We start from the raw sequence: 25141 nt of genomic DNA on the forward strand, positions 1-25141 counted from the left end.
AGTTCCTAATTCAGTTGATCTGGGGTAGGCCTTGGAATGTGCATTTCCAACAAGGTCCCAAGAATGCTGATAGTGGTAAAGAACCTCATTTTAACCACCAAATAATTACACCAGGGATCAGCAACATTTTTTGTAAAAGCCAAGTAATAAATATTAATCTCTGTTGTTAAAAGCCAAGTAATAAATATTAATCTCTGTTGTTAGTATTCAAATTCTGCATATGTAAGACAAAATAAGCCACTGATGATACTTACAATAACACAGACACAGCTGTGTTTCAAATAAACTTTCTTTACAAAAACAAGGGGTGGAATTGGCAAAGTGTGCTGACCCCCATCTACACAAACCCGCTGGGATTTGTCCGCCCATGCGTGTACCAAAAGCTCTGCTCTACTACTAGCCTTGTCATAGTGCCTGAAGGCTTCCAGCAAACTGTCAAAGTTTTGGTAATTAAATTTCTTCAAGCGATGTCGAACTGCAGCAATCAGGGCTCGAACTCTGTCCTTCCCTCGAAGATATTCGCCTGGAGATCTATTATGGATCAGATCACCAACTCCTATTGAAGAAAAAAAAAAAGTCTTTTATGTGAATTTAAAGCCTGTTGATATTATTTTCATATTTAAACAGAGAGAGATCTAGCAACCTCTGTGAATGAAAAACTCATATTCAACACTGATGCTATTAAATGCTGCTGAGGGCCATTGCCAAGTAGGAATGACGCATCGAAATTTCCTTGCCAGCGTACCCCATGTTGCTTAGAGGAAGGACTCGTGGAAATGGACTTGCCTTGGACATTCGCTGTGACATTGCATGTATGTTTGAGAAAGGTGACCCTGCTCAAGGACCAGGGTGGATCCAGGTTTAGGGTGTATCCTGCAGGTTTTAGGAAGTATCCCGCTCCTTGGGTTTAGGGCGTTCCGGTTTAGGACAATCTGGGTTTAGGGCAGTTCCAGGTTTAAGGTTATTCCTGCTGGGAATAGGGCGTATCCTACTGCCTGAGTTCCCGTGGAATTCAGAAAGTTTTGGGGATTAAAAGCCTGGTGAAGTACATGAATTGGGGGCAGAACTTGGATTTCCCCAGAACGTGTTTGTAGAGGGCCGGTGTGAGTTCGGGAATAAAGAATTGCTATTTGAATCTACAAAGCTGTGAGTGGCTCATGATCTTGTGCCCAGCCAGACTGCGTCAAAATGCAGCATGCCAGAAAATCCTTGTGTGTGAAAGAAAGCACATAAAGTAATTGATAAATATTTCTGTTGTATGTCACTTCTCTCTTCAAGAAAAAAAAATCAAAAAAAAAAAAAAACATGAAGTTTGTGGGAGCATCATCAGCCCCATTCAGCTATCAAGTCCTTCACTAAGATATTGAAGCCCTTGCTTGACTACCTCTTGGGCAACATTTGTCTACAATGTTGAAGATCTGAAAACTTGGATTGATTTTAAGTAGGAGCCACTTAGTGTATCTGGGTTTGGACCCTTATGAAAATTAAACTCAAATTCCCTATTGCCAGCCAAATGCAGTGGTGCATGCCTATGATCCCAGCTACTAAAGAGGCTGAGGCAGAAGAATCACAAGTTCAAGGCCAGCCTGGGCAGCTTAGTGAGTCCCTGCCTCAAAAAAACAAAACAAAACAAAAAAACTTAAATGACTAGAGATATACTTTATCACTATAGCATTTGCCTACTATGCACAAGGGACTGGGTTAAGTCTTCAGTGGGGGAGAGAGAGAGAGAGAGAGAGAGAGAGAGAGAATATCACTATTCCCTCCTAGTTTCCAGGTGATGTATGGTCTGCATACCATGTTCCCATTTCTCAATTCTGCTTCCCCCTGTACCACTAGTGTCACTAGAGGCCTGTCCCCACCCATTGTTTGAGAGAGATATAGAAAGACTTTGACAGTCAGGGCAAGATGACAAGTGAGGAGGTTGGGGGCAGTGCCAAAACAAAGGATCATGAGACAGTCTTCTGGAGAGGTCAACTTCCTGCTTGAGGAAAGTCCTCATGGACACCAGCAGGGGACCCAATCAGACAGAAACTTCTGGACTCATGTTCCTAAGCAGGGGATCCAATAGAAAAACTAAAAGAGACGCTTGGACAGAGGGGGCACCAATCAATAATAGTGGGGAGAGTGTGGACAGAAGAGAAGGAGGAAATCCCAGAGACCCTAAAAAGAACAGGCCAAAAGTCCTCCACTGGATACCCAGATTTGGAGCCCCTTCTCTCTGGAGAAGTCTTTCTCTGTGGCTTTTGCAATAAACCTCCTTCTTGGTTACTATCTCTATCCAGTTCTTCAATTCTTTGCTGAAAAAGACAGTGAACCTAGCACCCCTAGATGGTAACAGCTCCATTAACTAAAAATCCTGACCCACAACATCAACTAGAGTTGACCTTGGTAAGTGTCACCAGAAAAGAATTTCTGCCTGGCCTACACCTTTCTCCGATTCCTGCCAAGACAGTTTTTTTTGAAGCAAGGTCATGCTGGCAGTTGATTGTGATGCCCTGAGTGAATTAATTAAAATTACAACATTCGTTGCAGTTACGAGTAATTAATATCTACACCTATTCCATGTAAGTCATAATGCTAAGCTCTGTCAGGGTCACTTTTAATAGGTACTCATAGCACCTGTAAATTACTTATTTATTATCAAATTGGGAATTAATTATGCACATTCTGGTAAAAGTCTTCTCTAAAAGACTTTTTCCCCCCCTCTGGAAAGGCCCTGAGTGTAGGTAAAAAATCCCACAACTAATGCTGGTTCCAGGAAGGGCAAGTGCCTCAGACCAAGGACATCTGACACAGGTCAGCTACCATCAGATCATCCTAAAGTGGGGGGAAAACACACACACACAAGAAATGCTCTTGGAATGAAATTCAAAAAGCCAGGTGCAGTGGCACACACTTATAGCCCCAGCTACTCAGGCGACTGAGGCAGGAGAATCCCTTGAGCTCAAAAGTTTGAGATCAGCCTAGGCAACCCAGCATCTCAAAAAACAAACAAAAAATAAATAAATAAACAAGTGGGAGGAAGAAGAGAAGGGATAGAAGAAGCAGAAAGAAAAGAGTAACTTATTGATTTTTCAGATAGTCAGACCTTTCTCTCCTTCACACCCCTTCCTCAGATATAAACCCTTTCAGTGGCTATTTGTGTGATGAAGGTTTCCTTCTATAAAATGGCTCCAAGTTGAGTATTTTTTATCTTCAGAAGCCTTTGCCTCCATTACCACCCAAGGATAATAATTTAAATAGTTATTTTTCAATTCTAGTTGTTTCCCCACCACACTCACTAGATTTAACTGCCTGGTGGGTAAGACCTATACAATTACCTTCTTTTGTTCTGGTCCTGAAATAACATTTATGAAGCTGACATCAAATCATTTCCAAAGAACTGAAACCAGAAGTACAAGACCTGACCCTAAGAGAGAGACCCATGACCTATCTACCACACCATGTGGTCAGAAAAGCTAAACCGGCTCCTTTACTACTTGGCCCACAACCAATTCCCATGATGCACCACTGCCACCTGCCTTGATTCTCCTTCAGCTTGTCTCTGCCTTAGTACATTCTGGGAGCCAGGGAGACCTTGCACATTTCCTAAAGTCATCGTTTTTTGTTATTGTTGCTTTGTTTCTTTTCTTTTTCCAATGCAAGGCAAGCACTCTACCACTGAACTACATCCCCAGCCCTTTTTATTTATTTGTTTTATTTTATGACAGGGTCTTGCTAAATTGCCCAGGCTGGCCTCAAACTTCAATCCTCCTGCTTCAACCTCCCAAGTACCAGACATTACAGGAGTACACCACCATGCTGGGTTCCTAGAGTCATCTTAATATAAACAGTAACTCCAATAACATGAAGAATAACTTCACCCTAGGGACTGAAGCATTCTTTGTTAAAATAAGATTGACTTTATATTCCTCAGTAAAGATAAAGGATAAAGCCAGTCCCAATATGTCCCTGGTAGCAGGCAAACCCTGGAGCTTGCCACAGAAGAGATGTTACTAGTTAACACCAATAATAGTTACAAAAGGCCAGAGCTAGAGTAGAGTTATCTGTATCCATTTGTGAGTTAAAAAAAAAAAAATTCAGAAGGATTTTTTGCACTCTTTCAAAGTAATACAATATGTACACCATGGCTGGTATTTATACTTACACATTTTTAAATTATTAATTTTTCATTTTAAAAGATTTTATCATTAAATGTGTGATAATAGCATTAATCAATCAAGAAATTTGTTGGACTGTGAGTGTAGCTCAGTGGTAGAGTATTTGTCTCGCATATGTGAGACAAATAAGTGAGGTCTGGGTTCAATACCCCCCACCACCAAAATTAAAAAAAAAAAAAATTGTTGATGTAAAATGGTAAACTGTGTACTGAATACATCAATTCATGCTATAAATATTGGTCAAAGATGTACCCATGTCTGGACCCTATGGTTCTAACAGATAGTAAGACCAACCACCCAGCAACATGAAACTTGCTCTCAAATAGGCAGAATTTACCATGATTAAATTTACTTGTTTTTAGGCTAATTGATGGATTTCTCAATTTTCCCTTATGCACTCCAAAAGACATTAAGAATCTCTGAGATGGACAGTCTTATGGTTTAGATCTGAAATGTCCCCCAAATGTCAGGTGAAGTCTGCCTTGACAGCCTGTGGCACTGTTGTAAGTGGTAGAACCCTTAGGAGGTAGAGCCTAATGGAAAGTTAGCCCATTGGGGACATAGCTTTGAAGGGGATATTGGGACCCTCACTCCTTACTCTCTTTTTTTTCTCCCTGGTCACCATGAGCTGAATAGATCTCCTTCTGTCATGTGCTCCCCTCTCTTGTGTTCTGCCCCACATTAGGCCCAGAGTGACAGGAAAAAGAGTGAAATCTCTGAAACAATGAGCCAAAATTAAACCTTTCCTCCTGTTAAGTTGATTTATCCCAGGTATTCCACCACAGCAACAGAAAGCTAACACAGATAGGCATCCATTAAACATATAAGAGTTCATCTAAAAAAAGAACCAAAATACAATTTCTTAATGTGATGATTAATGATGCTCCAAAATACTGTTTTAAATAAACTCAATAATTACTTGTTTTAATTCTCAATGAGCAAACCTTCGCTAAAATATTTTCAATAGCAGTTTTTAAGTTTAAGCATATAACTGGTTGTGGTGAGGCACACCTGTAATCCCAGCAACACTGTGACTGAGGCAGCAGGATCACATGTTCAAGGTCAGCCAAGGAAACTTAGCAAGACCCTGTCTCAAAACAAAATTTTAAAAAGGCCTGGGAATGCCAGGCATAGTGGCACAAACCAGTAATCCCAGCAACTGGGGAGGCTGAGGCAGGAGAATCACAAGTTCAAGGCCAGCGTCAGCAACATAATGAGGTCCTAAGCAACTTAGTGAGAACCTGTCTCAAAATTTAAAACATAAAAAGGCTGGGGACATGGCTCATGTGTAAAGTGTCCCCAGGTTCAATTCCTGATACTAAAAACAAAACCAAAAGAAATAAAAAACTTCAGGGGGCTAGGGTTGTGGCTCAGTGCAGAGCACTCGCCTAGCATGTGTGAGGCATTGGGTTCGGGCCTTAGCACCGCATACAAAAATAAATAAAATAAAGGCAAGATGTTCATCTACAACTACCAAAAAAAAAAAAAATAAAGTTTTTTTCAAAGCCTTAACTATACCTATGGTATTTGTTTCAAAGGCTTTAAACTGTTCCTATTTCAAAGAGTATGAACATTTTTTTTCTTATATTACATATTTTTTTCTCTAATTTTAATGCAAAATTTTAAGCCTTTACAAGTAGAAGCTTTTTTTGTTTGTTTTTTTTTTTTTTTGAGATGGGGTCTTGGTATGTTCCCAGGGCTGGACTTGAACTCTTCATTCTTCCTCTTTAGCTTCCCAAATAACTGGGATTACTGGTGTGCAACACCTCACCTGGCTCTAAAACTAGAAGCTTTTAGAAGACATTAAGCTTTGCTGAATAACTTTATGGGGATTTTGAGATATTTGTTTCATTTTTTTGTTAAAGAGAAAGTTTGTATATTTACCATATTCCTCAGGATGGAGACAAGCTCCAAATGTGTAGCCTGGGGGAACGTTCATTGTTTCTGCAATGCTACCAAAGAAAACACATCCTTTAGTTCAAGTACCCACCATACAGCACGCCCGGAATTTTGAATATGTTTATCATATGTTCATAGTAGCCTATATTTTCTCTTCTAGGTAAACTGTGAAGATAAAACAAAAGTTCTCCAAAAGATCTTTTTTTAACATCTATTTGCATTAACAATGACTGAAGGCTTTCACTGTCTTTGACTAGCACAAACTTAAAACACACACACACACACACACATTCAAAGCAAAATTATTCATATATACATATATATATAGATATGTATGTGTATATATATATATATATGGAGAGAGAGAGAGAGAGAGAGAAGACAGACAAGAATACAAACACAATGTTAAATTCCTGATATCACTTATCACAGAAATGAAGCTTTATGAAAAATTATCCTTCCTTCCACCTTGGAGAAACACTAACATTTCCCTTGATAAACAACAAGGTAATGATTTTCTTATTTAATAGACAGAATCTAATGGAACACAAGCCAGCATTTTCCAAAAAGTTCTTTTCAAATTTGAGGCAGAGACACTAATGATATAAAGTTAACTGTTAACTTACGGATCTAACACTTTTCCAAGTTTATGTTGAAACTTTTCTTTGAAATCATCCACTCTCTTGGATACAACCTTAGCTCCTCTTTTCCTACAAAATTGGAAAATTGTCAGATATTTTGTCAAATATTGTCAGATATTTCAGGTAATAGAAATTACCTAAGGATTCTAGGCTGCCAAATACATATGTAGTAAAGAATTCCATGTACCAATGAACAGATTTAGTTTCAAAATAAATTCTATCCTAAAAAGAAGCTTTAAGTATTCATTTTTCTATCACTAAGTTACACTGTATTTAAAAAATACATTTTGATTAAAAATGAACATCTTTTTTTCTTTCTTTTTTTTTTTTGTGGTGCTGGGGATTGAACCAGGGTCTTGTGCATGTGAAGCAAGCACTCTACCAACTGAGCTATATCCCCAACCCTTGATTAAAAATGAAACAAGCAAAATTAAAAATACTTTCAACAAATTACAACAAAGTATTAATTATTTCTAAGTGTAACTTTTAAATTTCCAAAAGAAAATTAATTATCAAATAAATATAAGCAGCAGATAACTCATCTAGTAAGTAAACAGAGCAAAATTATAATCCTCTTGTAATAAAATAGATGTGAAATAAAAAAATAACAAATGACCTTTTTTAACCTAGTAAAAAAGGAGGGAGAGAATATTGAACAAATATACAGTCTGGGGCTGGGGCTGGGGTTAGAGCTTTCACCTAGCACATGTGAGCGCTAGGTTTGATCCTCAGCACCACATAAAAATAAATAAATAAATAAAAGGTATTGTGTCCACCTATGACCAAAAAAATTTAAAAAAAGAATACACTCTGCATGAATTTTAAGCTCTGATTATGAACCATACACAGCAATATAAAATTGTTTTATGTTAAATGAAAAATCAGAATATAAAACAACATTACATTCTGGTGAAAACTATGCAAAAATCTATGTAAAAAGCCACACTAGAAAGAAATACACACATTAAAATAATAATAGTTGAATTAAAGTGACAGGATTATGGGTGATTTTATTTTGCCATTCTCTGTAATATAATTTTGTTACTTTCACTGTTGTGATTAAATGAATAAAATTTCTTTTGAAAACTAGAATTACAATGCTACTATTTAATGACATTAAAATTAATAAATTCTCTATTGTTGTGCTAAGACTAAAAACAATGAATGTTAAGTTCTTAAACTCCATTTGCTTTTAAAAATATTTTCTATACTATTGAAATTCCGAGCTGAATAAATTTCTGGAGAAGAGTGACACTCTGTGGAGAAACAAAAGAAGAAATGGAAAATAATTCATCTCATTTCTTCATTTCCTTCCCATTTGTTGGGGGAGAAAAGCACATGAGTAAAGTCTGAATAAATCAATGACAGTTTAAGGGCCATAATTTGAACAAATAGATTGGACAATCTAAAAATCAGTTCCAAGGGGCTTAATTAGGAACATGCAGGGACAATAAGAATAAGAATTGTGAGGCACAAAGCCTACTCTTTCTAGGCTAAAGGTGACTGGATTATGCTCCTGGGAGAATCAGGAAGTGTCTGTGAGTAGCCAGGCATGTCAGAATATCAAGAACTACAAAATCACTATCCAACCTCACAGTATTCACTAATGAATTCAGAAAAAGTTTTTGTGCACTGCCGGTGAACTTACACACACACACACACACACACTCCTACCATCTGATGATCAAACAGAGGTCATAAAAAGAATATAGAGATCATTTTACAGGTAAATATACCCCTTAGAAGTTGAGAGTAAACCAATTTCACACCAAAATAGTGCATTTAAAATTAGATGCCTTAAAATGTAAACAAGTATGTTTGACTTCAAGTTTATAACCTAAATAACACTGAAGAATGAAGTAGTGAGCTTATCTTGAAATCTGACAAGCCAAAGGAATTAGGAATTCCTCTACAGCTTTAGCAATAATATTTCAATTCAGTTTCAAAATACAAAAAGTATGATCTAATAAAACGATGTTTTGCAAAACATGTTCCCTTGGGAATGAAGATAAGTTGGAAGGATGGATGTCCTGCATATTGCTATTGCTGCTCTATATCACATACACACACACACACACACACACACACAAAATATATATATATATATATATATATATATACACACACACATATACACACACACACATATATATATATATACACACACATATATATATACATATGTATATGATAAACCATGTTTGTCATCTCCCTTCAAGTACCAATTTCTACATTATACTTTATTATAACTCCTTATGTCCTTCTTCTGCAACTTGGTACCTGGGATTAAAAATAGGGGCACTATAACACTGAGCTACACACAGCTCCACTACTTTTTATTTTTTTATTCTGAGATATGGTCTCGCTAAACTGCCCAGGCTGGCCTCAAATTTGTGATCCTCCTGCCTCACCCTTCAGTGCAGCTAGGATTGTGGAATGCACCATGACACCCGATCAAGTTCTTAAATACCTAAATCATATCTTCATGCTTTCCTTTATTGCATGGTTTATTCATTTTAATAATGATAAAGTAATAGGTATGTTACATGAGTGCTTTTTCTATATCCTAAAGAAAAAAATATCTAATACAAGTTTAATATTAGAAGAATTTATATTTTATTATTTATATTTATATTTTATTTATATTATATTTATATTTTATGTCTGGTATATTCCTTGTTTTTCATAATTCAAATATCAGAAACTCACATAAGAAAGGAGTAAAAAAGGAATATAAATCATAAACATGTGATAACAGTATCAAGTGTCTATAAACCTGGTGTAGTGGTAAGGGCAGTCACTGGACCCACACTTCCTAGGTATGGATCCTACTGCCAGTACTCCTTAACTGCATGATCTTAGGCAAATTATTTGACCCCTATGTTCCTTGGGTTCTTGATCTATAAAATGGGAAGGATAAATCTAAAGTATACCTACAACATAGAGTTCTTGGTAGGATGAAACTAAAAATATATAAAGTGTTTAGAATTTTGACTCTTTAGTTGAGAGCTGTTGTTATCAGAGCAGACAAAGATTTTAAAAAGTGAGGAAGTTGAGATCTATGGAAACGTAAACTTTGCAGGAATGACCCATGAAAACCTAGAGGGCCAATATTTCCTTTAAAGAGGGCAGAAGTGGAATGGATTCCTGACAAAACTAGACCCCTTATATTAGTTTTTATTTTTTTATAAAGCTGATATATTTCATTTTATTATGCGGTTGCTATAACAAATTACCACAAACGGGCTTAAAACAACAGTAATGTTCTCTCACAGTTCTGGAGGCCCAAAGTCTGAAATCAAGGTGTCAGCAAGGTCACATTTCCTCCAAAGGGGAGAATACATTTTTTACTTCTCTCAAAATCTGATAGCTGTCAGCATTGATGGTGTTCTTGGTTTATAGCCACATCACTCCAATTTCTGCCTCTTTCTTCTATCACCTTCTCTATGTTTTCCTCTTCTGCCTCAACTCTCCCTCTGACCTTCTAAGAATACTTATCATTAGAGGTAGGGCCCACCCAGATAATCCAGAATAATCTCTTTCATATCCAGATTTTTAAGTTAATTACATCTACACAAAGATCCTTTTTCTACATAAGGTAACATTCATAGTTCTAGGAATTAGGACACAGCATATCTTATTTGGGAAGAGGGGTACCTGTATTTACAATCTTCAACGCACTATACCAATATTATTTTTTAATCATAACAGGAAATCTATATTTTTAAGAACATAAAACATTTATGTGTTGGTCATATATAAAATATACAATAGGAAATGAAAAACTAAGTACTGTATTTTAGCATTCCGGGAAAGTAGTCATATATAAATGAAGACATAAAAAGGTCAAAATTTGCAAAAGTTAATAGATAGATAGATGTTCAGGTAACCAAATAACTTAAAGTTGAATAATAAATATGAGATCAACTCTATGTGACACAATTGGCCTGGAAGAGATGTAAAAGTCCATTATCTTTAAGAATCATAAATATAGTTGACCCTTTAAGTTTATAACATGCATACATGTATTTGTATTTGCTTGTGAAGTCATGAAATAATTTTAGAATGATGCAAACAAGGCACACCTTTAGTCCCAGCTACTCCAGAGGCTGAAGCAGGAGATTATAAATTCAAGGCCAGCAATTTAGCAAGACCCTGTCTCACAATAAAAAACCAAAAAAAAAAAAAAAAAAAGCTGGAGATGTAACTCAAAGTGATAAAGTATTTCTGGGTTCAACCCCTAATACCCAAAGGCCGAGGAGGGAAAAATGAATGGTATGAACAACAAACAGTATCATATTTGCCTCTGGATGAACTGGGCAGAATGGGTGCCAAAATTATTTCACTGCATAATTTTCTCTAATTTTATGTTTGAATTTTGTCAATGTATTCTCTCTTTTAAAAAATATTAAAAATAAAAATTAAGTCTAAATGTCAAATATCTAACATTTGTTCCTGAACACGACACAATCAAACTTACATTTGTAGTTCATGGAGCCAATATAAACTTTTTGCCATGTTTCGTCCATCAGTAAAATGTGGTGTTGGAACTCCATACAAATTAAACCTATGGAAATTTGGGTTATACTTTCGGTTCTTTACTTCTCCTGTTGGAGGGGAGGAGGACAAGGGTGAGTGGGTGGGAGGAAGACTTCTGACTTAAACAACAAAAATAATAACCTTATCTTGCAAGAAGCACATTATGTTCTTATTAACATTGAAAATGAGAGTGGAACAAAGAATGAAACTGTTAACAGTACAGGGAATTATGCAGATTTGATATAGACAATAGAAGCATTCCCCCACATGACTTGGGAGACTGGTGAAATGCTATATACAAGAGTTCTTGTGTTTGGAAAACTTTATGTAGAAAACGCCAAAGATTTCACCAAAAAACTGTTAGAACTAATTAACAAATTCAGAAATGTTGCAGGATACAAAAATCAACATAAAAAATCCATGGAATTTCTATATAAAATTATCTAAGGCTGGGGATGCAGCTCAGTGGCAAATCACTTGCCTAAAATAAACAAAGCCCCAAGTTTAATACCCAGCACTGCAAAAATAAAAATAAACTACCTGTTTAAACACACACCTGTAATCTTTGGAGGCTAAGGCTAGAGGATGGCAAGATGGAGACCATCAAGACCCTATCTCAAAATAAAACTTTTTGTTTTAAAAAAAGGACTGGGGTCAGCTGGGGTTGTGGCTCAGTGGTAGAGTGCTTGCACAGCATGGGTGAGGCACTGGGTTTGATTCTTGGCACCACATATAAATATATAAAGGTCCATGGACAACTAAAAAAAAATTTTTTAAAAAAAAGGGCTGAGAATATAGCTCCATAGTAAAGCACCCCTGGGTTCAATTCCTAAAAGAAAGAAACTACTTATCTAAAAGCCAAATCAAGAAAGCAGTCTTATAACAACTGCATCAGTCAATCAAATACTTAGGAATAAATTTTAGTGGTTTCTTTTGTTGTTATTGTTTTGTTTTTGACACAGGGTCTCACTATGTTTCCCAGGCTGATCTCAAACAGCTAGACTCAAGCAATCCTCCTACCTCAGTCTTCTGAGTTGCTGGGTGCACACCACCATGCCTGGCACTAAGGAATAAATTTAATATAGAAAGTAAAAATCTGTATAGTGAAAACTATAAAACACTGATGAAAGAGGGCACAGCTAAATGAAAAGGTATTTCATATTCATGGATTGGAAGAATTTATATGGCTAACATGTCCATACTGTTTCTTCTCTGGGAAACCAAATGGTGGACGATATAGGTACAGCAGGAAGCCCTGAAGGCCCCCAAAAGGGAAGGCAGTGGTGGCTTCCACAGAGGCCTGGACAGCAGCCTCTGAGGCCACAGTCAGGACCAGGGCTGTGGCCATGTGGCTCCCAGAGGCAAAGCTCAGGACAAAGCATGGATCCCCAACACCAAGCTGGGCTGTCTGGACAAGGACTTGAGAACCAAGACTCTGGAGTATATCTCTTTCTTCGCCCTGCCTACCAAGGAGTCTGAGAACACTGACTTTCACCTGGGGGCATCACTCAAGGATGAAATTTTGAAGAGCATGCCTGCCCAGAAACACCTCAGACCAAGTTGGTCCTGGCCAGCAAACTGGTTCAAGGCATTTGTTACTATCAGGGACTACAATGCTTAGGTGGGTCTTAGAGTTAAAGGCTCCAAGGAGGTAGCCACTGCTATTAGAGGAGCCATCATTCTGGCCAAGCTCTCCAATGTGCCTGTGCAGAAAGGCTACAGTGGGAATAAGATTGGCAAGCCCCACACTATCCCTTGCAAGGTGACAGGACACTGTGATTCTGTGCTGGTGTGCCTCATCCTTGCCCCCAGAGGCACTGCCATGGTCTTGTTCCCCACCACATCAGTGCCCACGAAGCTTCACATGAAGACTGGTATTGATGACTGTTATACTCTGCCATCTTGGGCAATTTCATCAAGGCCACCTTTGATGCCATCTCCAAGACATATAGCTACCTGACCCTCAATTTCTGGAAAAACATTGTGCTCACCAAGGAATCACCAACCATCTTGTGAAAACCCACACCACAGTCTCTGTGCGGAGGACCCAGGCTTCAGCTGTGGCTACAATGCAGTGTTTTTATATAAGAAAAATAAAGTGAATGAAACCTAAGAAATAAATAAATAAATCGATAGATAAATATATAAATAAATAAATGATAAAATGTCCATACTACTCAAGGTAATATACAGATTCAACTCAATTCCTTTCAAAATTCCAAGAGCAAGTTTCACAGAAATAGAAAATTCATAAAAGAACCCAAACAGTCAAAGCAATCTTGAAAAAAGGAAATTTAGGGGAATCACACTTTCTTATCTAAAATTGTATCACAAACGCTGGAGAGATAGATCAATGGTAGAGCATATGCTTAGCACTCACAAACTTCTGGGCTCAATCCTCAGCCCCCCAAAAATAATAAAAATAAAACAAAATAAAATTATATTACAAAGCTATAGTGATAGAAAAAAAGAATGGCATGGGGCTCGGAATGTGGCTCAACTGGTAGTGCGCTCGCCTGGCATGCGTGGGGCACTGGGTTCAATCCTCAGCACCACATAAAAATAAAATAAAGATATTGTGTCCACCTAAAACTAAAAAATAAACCAAAAAAGAAAAAAAAAAAGGATGGCACCAGGATAAAAACAGACATGTAAACTAGTGGCACAGAATAGAGAATCCAGAAATAAATCCAAACATATATATTCAACTAATTTTTAACAACGCCACCCAGAAAAAGATAAAATGGGGTAAAGGTAGTCTCAACAATAAATGGTGCTGGAAAACCAAATTTCCAACTGCAAAAAATAAATAAATAAATAAATTGAACCCTTATCCCATACCATACCCAAAAATTAACTCAATTCAAAATTGAAAAAAAGACTTAAACTTAAGACCTGAAACCATAAAACTCCTAATAGAAAACAAACAGGGAAAACTCCTTTACATTGGCCTTGGTATTTGATTTTTTAGATATCACATCAAAAATTCAGGCTACAAAAACATAAATAAATAAATAAATAAATAAATAAATAAATAAATAAATGGAACAACATCAAATTAAAAACTTAAACACATGTCTGTAATCCCAGCATCTTAGGAGGCTGAGGCAGGAGGATAATGAGTTCAAAGCCAGTCTCAGCAACTTAGGGAAGTCTTAAGCAACTCAGTGAGACCCTGTCTCCAAACAAATTATAAAAAGAGTTGGGTGCTGAGAGCCATAGCTAAGAAAGAATGATGCATGGCATGACCCAGGTCATTTGCAGTGACATTGCATGAAAGGTGACCTTGCTCAAGGACCAGGGCGGATCCAGGTTTAGGGCAGATCAGGGTTTAGGGTTCTGGTTCCAGGTTTAAGGTGGACCCTGTTGGGAATAGGGCATATCCTGCTGCCTCAGGCGCCCCGCCCACTCCTTGAGTTCCCATTGAGTTCTCGCAGGATTCAGAGAGTATTTTGGGATGCAGAGCCCAGTGGAAGTGTGAATTTTTCCAGAACATGCTTTTGTAGGGTGCCGGTGACAGTTCAAGAATAAAGAATTGCTGTTTGAATCTACAAGGTGTGTGGTGGCTCATGATTTTGTGCCCAGCCAGACTGCGGCATTTGGTGGCCCGGATGGGGAACGTCTGAAACTTGGAGGTAAGTGAAATTGCTCGACCCTGAGGGAAGTCGAGAGAATGGGTGACCAATTCAAAAAACAATGTGTTCTTGTTTTGATTTATTTTGTTTTTATTTCAAGTTGCCTTTTCCTAGAACTTTCTCAGGCAAACTGGGGAAAATAGTTGACTCAAGGTTTGAAGTTGTTTGCCCCCGAGAAAGAGAAATTGTTAGAGGAAGGAGGCACCCCAGTAAGACCAAGAACAGTTAGGGCATATGTTGATACAATACAAAAATGTAGCCCATGGCTTTTTAAAGATGAGTTATTAAGTATATCAATGGGACCATCATGGTATCCTGTAGAAGGATTTTTCTTCAACAAGAAAGAGATGGCTAATTCTGTTTACTACATTTGTCTAAGATCTTGGTTTTTACAGACATCTGATTAATTTACAAAGCTAAAGTGTTAAAATATCAACCACTAAATATAAAATAAAGTACTCTTTACTTATTAAGTTTCATAAAGTAATATATTTAAACATTATGTGTGTTTTCATAAATTGGTAAATGGAAAAAAAGTTTAATATTGCTTTGGTCTGTGTCTTTGCTGAAACAAGGTTACTAAGTGTTAAGATTCTATCATGTGTAATTTATATACAAAGAGTACAAGAAGTTTCAGTTGGGCTTCAATTACAGTATTACAGTACCATAAAAAACATGAAAGTATTTCATCTTATTAAAGTGGAGTAATTTGTCTAAATCAAAAATTTTGTAAGAGTTGTTTCAGAATGTGAATTTATAAAAAGGGTTAATGGTTAAAAAAGAGATATAAAAAAATTCAAGATCTGGAAATATATTTTAATATAAAAGGTTAAAGGAAAAAGAAATGTTTCTAGATGAGATAATCTCTGTGTGGTAAAGTAAAAAGTTGTAAAATGCCATTTAAAAAGATTTTGAGGAAACTAGACTTACTTTAAAAGCTTGAGAAAGAAAAAAAGAAAAAGAAGGTATTTGTACATGGCAGATTGAGACAAAGCTTCTTAATGGAGTAAAAACAAAAAAGACCTTTAGTTGAAGGGCAGCCATGTAAACTAACAATAAGCGATTTAAACAGAATCTAAGCCTCATTTAAAAGAGTGAAGCTGTAGGTAGTGAAAAAGTACATTTAAAAGTACAGTATAGATGATAATTGGAAGGCTTTAAAAGGTTAAATTGAAGGTGGTTGATAACCTTCATGGTGGAAAAAAGAAAAGAGATATAAAAAGATTCAAGATGTGGAAATATATTTTAATATGGAAGGTTAAAAGAAAAAGAAATGTTTCTAGATGAGATAATCTTTGCGTGGTAAACTAAAAAGTTGTAAAATGTCTAAGTAAGTTGCGAGAGGCTTTAAAAGGTTAAATTGAAGGTGGTTAAGATGCCTTCATGATGGAGGAAAGATTGCGTCATTCAAAGCCTAGTTAATCTTAAAAGCATTACTTTAAAAAAAACCATGAAAATGGGAAGATAATAGGATAAAAGATACTTAGATAAAGGAGATTAAAAATTTGGAATGAAAAACTTCAAAGACAGAAGTACAGAAAGGTAAAAAAAAAGAGAGAGAGAAGATGTAGAAAGATAAAAAAGATATAGGAAGATAGAGAAGATGTAGGAAGACAAGAATTTTAAACCCACAAAATAGGAAACAAAAGAAATATAGGAGGGGCTGGGGATGTGGCTCAAGCGGTAGCGCGCCTGCCTGGCATGCGTGTGGCCCGGGTTCGATCCTCAGCACCACATACAAACAAAGATGTTGTGTCCGCCGAGAACTAAAAAATAAATATTAAAAATTCTCTCTCTCTCTCTCTCTCTCCTCTCTCACTCTCTCTTAAAAAAAAAAAGGAAAAAAGAAATATAGGAGGACAAAAAAGCAACTAAGGATGTATGTACAAACCTTAAAAGAAAACTAGAAGATAGAAACAAGATAAAAATGGTTAAAAATGTCAGATAAAGGTATTTCAGATAAAAAATACAAAAAGCTAAGACAACTATTAGATACAGACATTCAAGATAGAAAAAGGTACAAGAGAGAAGTTTAAAGTCAAATATTGGATAAAATAGAAGAACAAGGAGATTATTAGTAATTTTTCCAAAAGCCCATCAACTTTAATTTCTGGTGGTGCAGATATTAGAAGTCTCAGATGAAGGTGTTAAAATTTACAGACAAGAGCCAATTTAGAAAACATTAAACTAGAAGGAAATTGGTTTAAAACCACATCAAAAAATTTAAAAGACTAAAGTAATTCTAAAAACTAAGGCAAAATGCTTTTGAAAGACTTAAATTTAAAAGGATCTTTAAGGGGTATATATCCCCCAAAGATAAACTTAATATAACGCTTTTTACTCTAAACTTTTTAAATTTGGATTCATCAGGACTTAGTGCTGAGGAAAGACATATGTATCCAAAAAATGTATATAAGCCTAAGGTACTTTGGAAAGATATTCTAACAGGACAATGGAAAGGTCCTGACCCAGTGATTGTCTGGAGTTGGGGTTCTGTTTGTGTGTTTCCACAGGGAAAACAGCAACCGATTTGGATTCCAGAGAGACTAACCAAAGCAATTTCTACAGACCAAAAAGATGATTTGACTCAAACCCATAACAGCTGATATCCAGAGCTCCAGCTTGGCTATTCCTACATCTGTGATAGTGATTAACCAGGATGCTTTTTTCAATATCTATTTTATTATTGCCTTTTCCCACATCATAAAGTTCTGTTTTATTTTTTGAGCTCATACAAACCTAGGTTAATGTTTTTCTGATCAGTTTTATTTTTTGACTGTGGAGTTTTTAAACATTGCAATGGAGATTTCACCTAGGTAAAGCTACAAGGCCTTTAGTATTATCTTATGTGTTGTACGTTTGTGTGCACTCTTGTGTTTTGTGTTGTACATCTGTATGTGCATATTTCCATATTTCATATATGAGGAGCGCTCATGGAAAAAATGGATCCGAATTTTTTTTTTTATTCACGTGATTTAAATGGTTTAATTTAAATTAGGTAAACAGCTGTTAAGGATTGTTTTTAAAAGAGGTTAACAGATCTGTTTGTTTACTTTCACCTTTCCTTTGCATTATATTTAATAATTCTGTTCAGGATAATGTTTCTTTAGCATCATTGCCAGAATTCCTATCTTCATCCCAGTGCCGGTGAAGACAAAGATAAAACCAAACTACAGCTTCTATGATAGCTATCACAGTAAACTGTACAAACTGATGCATCAATGAATATAACTCAACAAGTAATGCTCAATCAAGGAGTCAACTTACTTTGGGAGGAAATGGACATATTGATAGACTCCTCTGCTTTGAACTGCTTGCAGAACTTGCCTGGACTATGTGTCACTTGTATACATTGTGAACTATCGTTTGGTGCAGCGAATTGTGGTAGTGCTGGCATATCTTTGCTGATGGTGTCACCAGTGATGCAATTTTTCCAAAGGAGCCGTCAATTGGCTTGGTGTCGTGGCATTTCTATATCCTCCTCCCTTCTGCTAGTGATGGTCTAAAATTTGGGGGCCAAGAGAGGTGAGGCAAAGAACCTCACTCCCCCACTGGCACCAAGGCCAAATTTGGGGGCCAACAGAGGTGAGGCAAGAACCTCACCCCCCCACTGGTGCATAGGCCTATCCACAAGTATGGCTCTATGCTGGACAGGTAGTCAGTGACGGGTATGATCCAGTTGCAGTGGTATCAACCTAAGACAGGAGGCTGACACCTAGAGGTCAGTTTTTCCCATGACGGGTAAGAACCATATGTTGAATTGGACAACCTACCAGGCATGGTCCTTAAGCCACATTGCCTGTTGTTTAATTAATCAGAAGGGGGGAGATGCTGAGAGCCATAGCTAAGTAAGAATGACACATGGCATGACCCAGGTCATTTGCAGTGACATTGCATGAAAGGTGACCTTGCTCAAGGACCAGGGCAGATCCGGGTTTAGGGCAGATCCGGGTTTAGGGCAGATCAGGGTTTAGGGTTTAGGTTCCAGGTTTAAGGTGGACCCTGCTGGGAATAGGGCATATCCTGCTGCCTCAGGTGCCCCACCCACTCCTTGAGTTCCCGTTGAGTTCTCGCGGGATTCAGAGAGTAGTTTGGGATGCAGAGCCCAGTGGAAGTGTGAATTTTCCAAGAACATGCTTGTAGGGTGCCGGTGACAGTTCAAGAATAAAGAATTGCTGTTTGAATCTACAAGGTGTGTGGTGGCTCGTGATTTTGTGCCCAGCCAGACTGCAGTTGGGGATATGGTTCAGGGTTCAGTCCCCAGTACTAAAGGGGGGGGGGACTAACATAAGCACAGCAAAGGAAACAATCAACAAAATAAAAAGCTAACCTACATGTTGGGAAAATATTTACAGACTTCCGGACCTGGGGGGCTTAAACATGGATGTGAACCTGAGGAACCTTCGGATCCGTGGGCCTAAATATGGACGCCTGAGGAACTTCTGGATCCGGAGGCCTAAACATGGATGCCTGAGGAACTTCTGGATGCTATGGCCTAAACATGGATGTACACCCGAGGAACTTCTGGATCTGGGCGCCTAAACATGGACATGCACCTTTGAAACTTCTGGATCCAGATCCGGGGGTTTAAACACGGATGTCTGAGGAACTTCCGGATCTGGGTGCCTAAATATGGACGCTTGAGGCACTTCCGAATCCGAGGGCCTAACCATGGACGTGTTCTTGGAACTTCTGGGTCCTTGTGCATATAAAGGGCAGGGCGTGACTCTCAAAAGGGTCGTGGCCCATGAAGGGGAGCTGAGTATGGGGCCTGTTGGGAGGCAGACTGAGCTGTCGCACCCTGAACTTGAATGTGACGGTGGCCTCACTTCCCGGCCTTCCCCTGGGTGTCACTTCCTCCCCTTCCAGGCAGTGCCAGGGAGGAAGTGAGACCAGGCACAGGGGCCAGGCCCTGAAGAGGGACACTGTTATCTCCTCACTTAGCCAAGCGCCCAGCCTGGCTGGGGATGGGGACGTCTTAAGACACTAGCTGCCTCCTGCATCCCTGCCCCAGGACCTCAGGGACCACAGGCAGGGAGTCATTGACATGATTCTCCCCTGGCCGTTGACCCTCAGCCCTGGGGTCTACCCAGGGAGAGCTCTGTCTCCCAGAGGGTCATGGGGCCCCTGTGACCTGCTGCTCCTTACCCACCGTCATCCTGGGCAAGTACAGGTCAGGACATCAGATGCTATTGAGAGTGACATCTCCTGGATGGGTGGCTGAGGACTTTGCCTCTATCCCCAGGCCTCAGACACCGGATGATCCCCCCCAGAAACAGAAAATAACCCCACACAGCCCAAGACTTATTTTTAAGCTTTGGATTCTGTAATTTTCCTGCTTCCACCTTCTTTGTGAAGCCAGTTTTTCAACAGAGACAATATTGGGGGAGGGGGGGGACACAACATGGAGTCAATCAAACCAAGCTGACACATCTGGTCCTCCAAGACAAATCTGGATTAGAGGGAGAACAGCCATTCTCAACTGGAAATAGTGAAGTTCCCTTGTCCTTATTTTGTGTAAGCAAAATAAATAATCTGATGTTAACTCATCAAATTTTTTTTGATGAGTGCTTGGCTCATAGGAAAACTGATTCTGTTTTATGGAATGAAGTGTTACCTGATTTTAAAATTAAAAATGAAGCCAATTAGGATTGTTAAATTATACTGTCATAATTCTGTTCTTTGATATCAGAAATAAATAAACATTTTTAAAAGAAAAAATATTTACAAATAACATATATAAGAAGTTACTATCCAAAATTTATAAAGAACTCATACAAATCAATAGCAAGAAAACATAACCTAATTTTAAAATAGGCAATGGGGCTGGTCATGAGGGGGCTTATTTTATAATCCCAGTTACTTGAGATGCTAAAGCAGAAGATAGAAAGTTGGAGGCCAGCCTGAGCAACTTAGGAAGACCCCATTTCAAAATGTAATTTTTAAAAAAGACTAAAATAAATTAGGTACCAGATCTAAATATTTGGGAAGTGAGTAGAGAAATGATGTGAGACAGACAGGTTTTAATGATTAAAACACACAGGCCCCACCACTGTTACACAAATCCTGAACTGGGGAGGTACTACAATGTTTTGGGGATCAGCAAGACTTTCCCTGTGCTGATTTGAGAGGTTGGTGTTTTGTATTTGTTCTCACTGAGATTTGGTGAGATTATCAGAACACTGCAACCCTCATATTTCATTGTAATCATTTATCTTACATTAGAAACATTCATAGGTTGAACCTAAGAACACAATAGGAAGATTTTTTTAAAAAGATTTATCACCCTGAATGTTTTCTCTGATATAAGGGAGGTGACTCAAAGTGGGGTAGGGAGGGAGGGCATGGGTGGAAAATTACCTCTAGAGAGAGAATAGGGGTGAAAGGGAAAGGGAGGGAGAAGGGGAAGAGCAAGGATAGTGGAAGGAGATGGTCATCATTATACAAAATACATGTATGAAGATGTGAATTTGGTGTCAACATGACTTATATATAAACAGAGATATGATAAATTGTGGTATAAAGGTGTATTAAGAATTCTAATGCAAAAAAAATAAGAAAGCTCATGTATAATGGCATGAACATACTCTATATTCAGAGTTATGAAAAATTGTGCTGTGAATGGATAATTATGAATGTAATGCACTCCACTATTGTCATGTATATAAGAAATAAATTTTTTAAAAAAAGATTTATCACTGTACTTTTTTTTTTCAAGTCTTGATAGTTTTCTGTTTGTAAATAAGAAAGTAGAACTGGAACTAGAGAACAACAAAAAGGGTAAGAAATGTTAGAGAAAATATATTCCGCCTTGTTAGTGAACCAAATAATATAAATAAAAACAGTAACAAGAAATCATAATTGTCTCTAGTTAAACAAGAATAAACTTTGGGGCAATGAAAATTTTTTTTTGGTGGGGGGGCTGAGGGATACTCAGGATTGAACCTGGGGCCCTTAACCACAGAGCCATACCCCCAGTCCTTTTTATTTTTTATTTAGAGAAGGAGTCTTTCTGAGTTGCTTAGGGCTTTGCTAATTTGCTCAGGCTAGCTTTGAACTTGCAATCCTCCTGCCTCAGCTTCCCAAACAGCTGGGATTACAGGAATGCACCACCACGCTCAGCTTGGAAATTCTCATGTATGTAAGGACAAACTTGAGCAGTTACTCAAGATGAATGGTTGGCTCTGAAGAGTGAAACTTCAAAAGCCCAGATATCAAGGAACATGATCTGAGGAAACAGCATATCATATTCACTAAGGTATATGAACAATATATTTATATAATAGTAAAGAAAACAACTTGAAAAGAAATTCCAAAGTATTTCATAGATAAGAAAAACAAAGGAGCCAGATAGAGTTACACATATCTGTTACACCAGCTAATCATGAGGATGAGGCAGGAGAATTGCAAGTTTGAGGACAGTCTTGGCAACATAGTAAGACTATCTCAAAATAAAAAATAAAAAAAGATCTGAGGATGTAGCTCAGTGGAAGAGCACCCCTAGGTTTAATCACACATTCTAGAAAAGAAAGCAGCAAATTGTAAAGTGGGTGTGGGAGAAAAATGCATATGTATTGTAGATTAAAATATAGACATATACATATACATATATATAAATACACAAAAAAAATTTACAAAAGAATCACGTGGAAGATTGGAAATTGGGGGAGATGTTCTTTATATATCATATATTTCTATATAGCTTGCATTTTATAAAAGAAATATCTATCACTTCCGTAATCATTAAAATTAAGTGTTATTTTAAAGATGTTACCAATATATATATATTGCTATTTGATGCTGTCCCTGACTTAATTTAAGTTAAAAAAATTAAAATGCAAATAGCAGATTCCCCAAAAGTAGAGAGTATTAGCCCATATATCTAAAAATAGATCGTTCAATGAATGGTGTTACAAAATATTCAATTATCAATTGTATTTATCTCTGGCTAATGGGAATTCAAGATTACATTTGTTTTTTCTTCACTTTTAAATATTTAAATTCTCTACAATTATTGTGTATTTGTATAATAAAAATAAATGCACTTTCTATATGAGAAAAAATAAGGACAGTGTTTAAAAAAATCAAACTCTAACTTTTAAGAGGCTAATAGAACTTTCATAAAAAATCAGCAACTGAGCCAGGTGTGGTAGCATATTCCTGTACTACCAGCAACTCGGGAGGCTGAGGAAGGAGAATCACAAGTTCAGGGCCAGTCTGGACAAATTAGCAAGTGAGACCATCTCAAAATAAAAAAGGGTTGAGAATATAGCTCAGTGGCAAAGTGCTCCTGTGTCCATTCTATCCCATTTCAGTTCTGTTATGGTCCATTAGAGCTATTCTAAATATAAAAATCCTACTGTAATTTTCCTCAGACTGTTAAATGCTAATAAGATGTCTCATTATAGGAGTATGAAGCAGAAGGAATACAAGTTCAAGGACAGCCTCAACCATTGATTGAGACCCTACCTCATAATACAAAATAAGAACTGGGAATGTAGCTCAGTGGTAGAGCACTCCTTGGTTTAATCCCAATACTGCAAGAAGAAAAAAAAATAGATTTCTCATTATAGATTGTGTATGTATGTATGTGTGTATGTACTAATGTCACTTATTCACTGACACAGTTCTTTTTGAAACAAGACATTGTATTAGACTGTACAATAGATGCTAAGATTTTTCAAAACAGGAATCAAACATTTTCACAAGAGATGGAGGGAGGGAAAGAAGGAGGAAAGAAGGGTGTAAAGAGGGACAAGTGTGGGAGGCCAACCTTACGGGTCACTGAGTTACACTCCCCAGCTGGGTGCTGAGGTGCTCAGTCACAGAAATGGGTGTGTCTTGCTACAGCCCCATGGGTGAAGCTACGCTCACCTGTTCCTTTGTAATATAACCCCTTGCCCTGTTTAGGATAGAATCTTCCATGGAAGTGCCTTGTGTGTGTCCCCTCCTCTTACTGTGCCCTTGGGTGTGGCCTACCCAGGTGTCAGTCAACCTGCTGACAGTGGACATCATGAAGACAGACTCAGCCCCCTGAAACCTGACCCCTTGCCTCATTTGAATAGCTTCTCCTCAATAAAAGGGGTCAGCGCGTGCTCTCGCTCTCTCTCTCTTTCTGCGGACCCTTAAGGTCAGAGGAGCCATCACAGCAACCCCAAAGAAAAAGGTATTTGTGTCTCTTGTGTGGTTATTTCGTGCAGCCCAGTTAGCCCAGTTTAACTAGAGTGACCCCTGAGCCTTTTAGTCTCGAGAACAGAAACCCAGCAGACAAGGAAGCAGAAGGGGTAGAGATATAGAGAGGAGTCAGGGCATGAGAAGGAATATGGTGTCCAAGTGGGTAGGAACAATGGCCATTTGAATGGGAGGTGGAGACTATCTTGGGACTAAGAACACATTAAGGAGTGCAGGGAATGCAGGGAACCAACAGAGATTAGCTATGAAAGAAGAGACTGGCAGCTATGAAGAAAACTCATGAGAGAAAACACAGAAAAGCAGTATAGTGTTAGGGAGCAGTGGAGGAAAGAAAGTAAAATAAATAAGAAATAAGGGGCGAGGGTTGATGCTCAGTGGTAAAGCACTCACCTAGCATGTGTGAGCCACTGAGTTCAATCCTCAGCACCACATAAAAAATAAATAAAATTAAGGTATTGTGTCCATCTTTAACTAATTAAATTTTTAAAAAAATAAGATATAAGAAAGCAGGAGCAAGGCAGAAAACAATTTTTTAAAAGTATCATTCATTGAATATCTGTTATATGTCATACATTTAACTTTATAAACATTATCTCCTTTATGTCTCTTCACAAACTTGAGGGTCCCATATCCTCAGGCCATTTTGCACTGGAGGAGACTTACCCGGATAGTAATCATTGTGAGACACAACGTACAAATCATGTCCTTTTTCTCCTTCTTTAAATACTTCTTCAAATGATTTTGGTGGATTCACTACATCTCTACCACAGAATTCTGAAAGAAGAATCAATGAAATCAGTTTAAACATATTTTTTCATCTATGTATAATATAATAAGTGACAATTGAGGTACATGCTGTTTGCATAAGCTACTTAGACATCCCAGGAGATTACAAAGCCAAAATAAAATGAAGACTGATCAATAAAGATACAACATTGTCTAGGTGTCACTTTGCTAGAGAACCTACTTGACTTGGCTCATTCCCTAGAATTCTGAAGAATATTAGAACCCTGTATCAGTTAACCATTGAGGTTGTCCTGAGCCATATTCCAAGCTCAGTTAAATTCCTGAT

At 37.7% G+C, this 25141-nt stretch overlaps 1 protein-coding gene and 1 pseudogene across 1 annotated transcript in view; one reads left to right on the forward strand and one right to left on the reverse strand.

The window, feature by feature from the left end:
• Efhb (EF-hand domain family member B) overlaps window positions 1-25141 on the reverse strand; it is a 53235-nt gene that overhangs the window by 13942 nt on the left and 14152 nt on the right. The window contains exons 5-9 of the mRNA XM_026395930.2: window positions 24733-24843; window positions 11184-11310; window positions 6689-6772; window positions 6048-6115; window positions 402-556 (exon numbers count right to left, since the gene is read on the reverse strand). Of these exons, the coding sequence (XP_026251715.2) occupies window positions 402-556; window positions 6048-6115; window positions 6689-6772; window positions 11184-11310; window positions 24733-24843 (545 nt within the window). The remainder of the gene's footprint in view (window positions 1-401; window positions 557-6047; window positions 6116-6688; window positions 6773-11183; window positions 11311-24732; window positions 24844-25141) is intronic.
• Window positions 11510-13344, forward strand: LOC113187874 (small ribosomal subunit protein uS5 pseudogene; annotated as a pseudogene).

This window comes from Urocitellus parryii, chromosome 3, assembly GCF_045843805.1.
Source record: "Urocitellus parryii isolate mUroPar1 chromosome 3, mUroPar1.hap1, whole genome shotgun sequence".
NCBI lineage: Eukaryota > Metazoa > Chordata > Mammalia > Rodentia > Sciuridae > Urocitellus > Urocitellus parryii.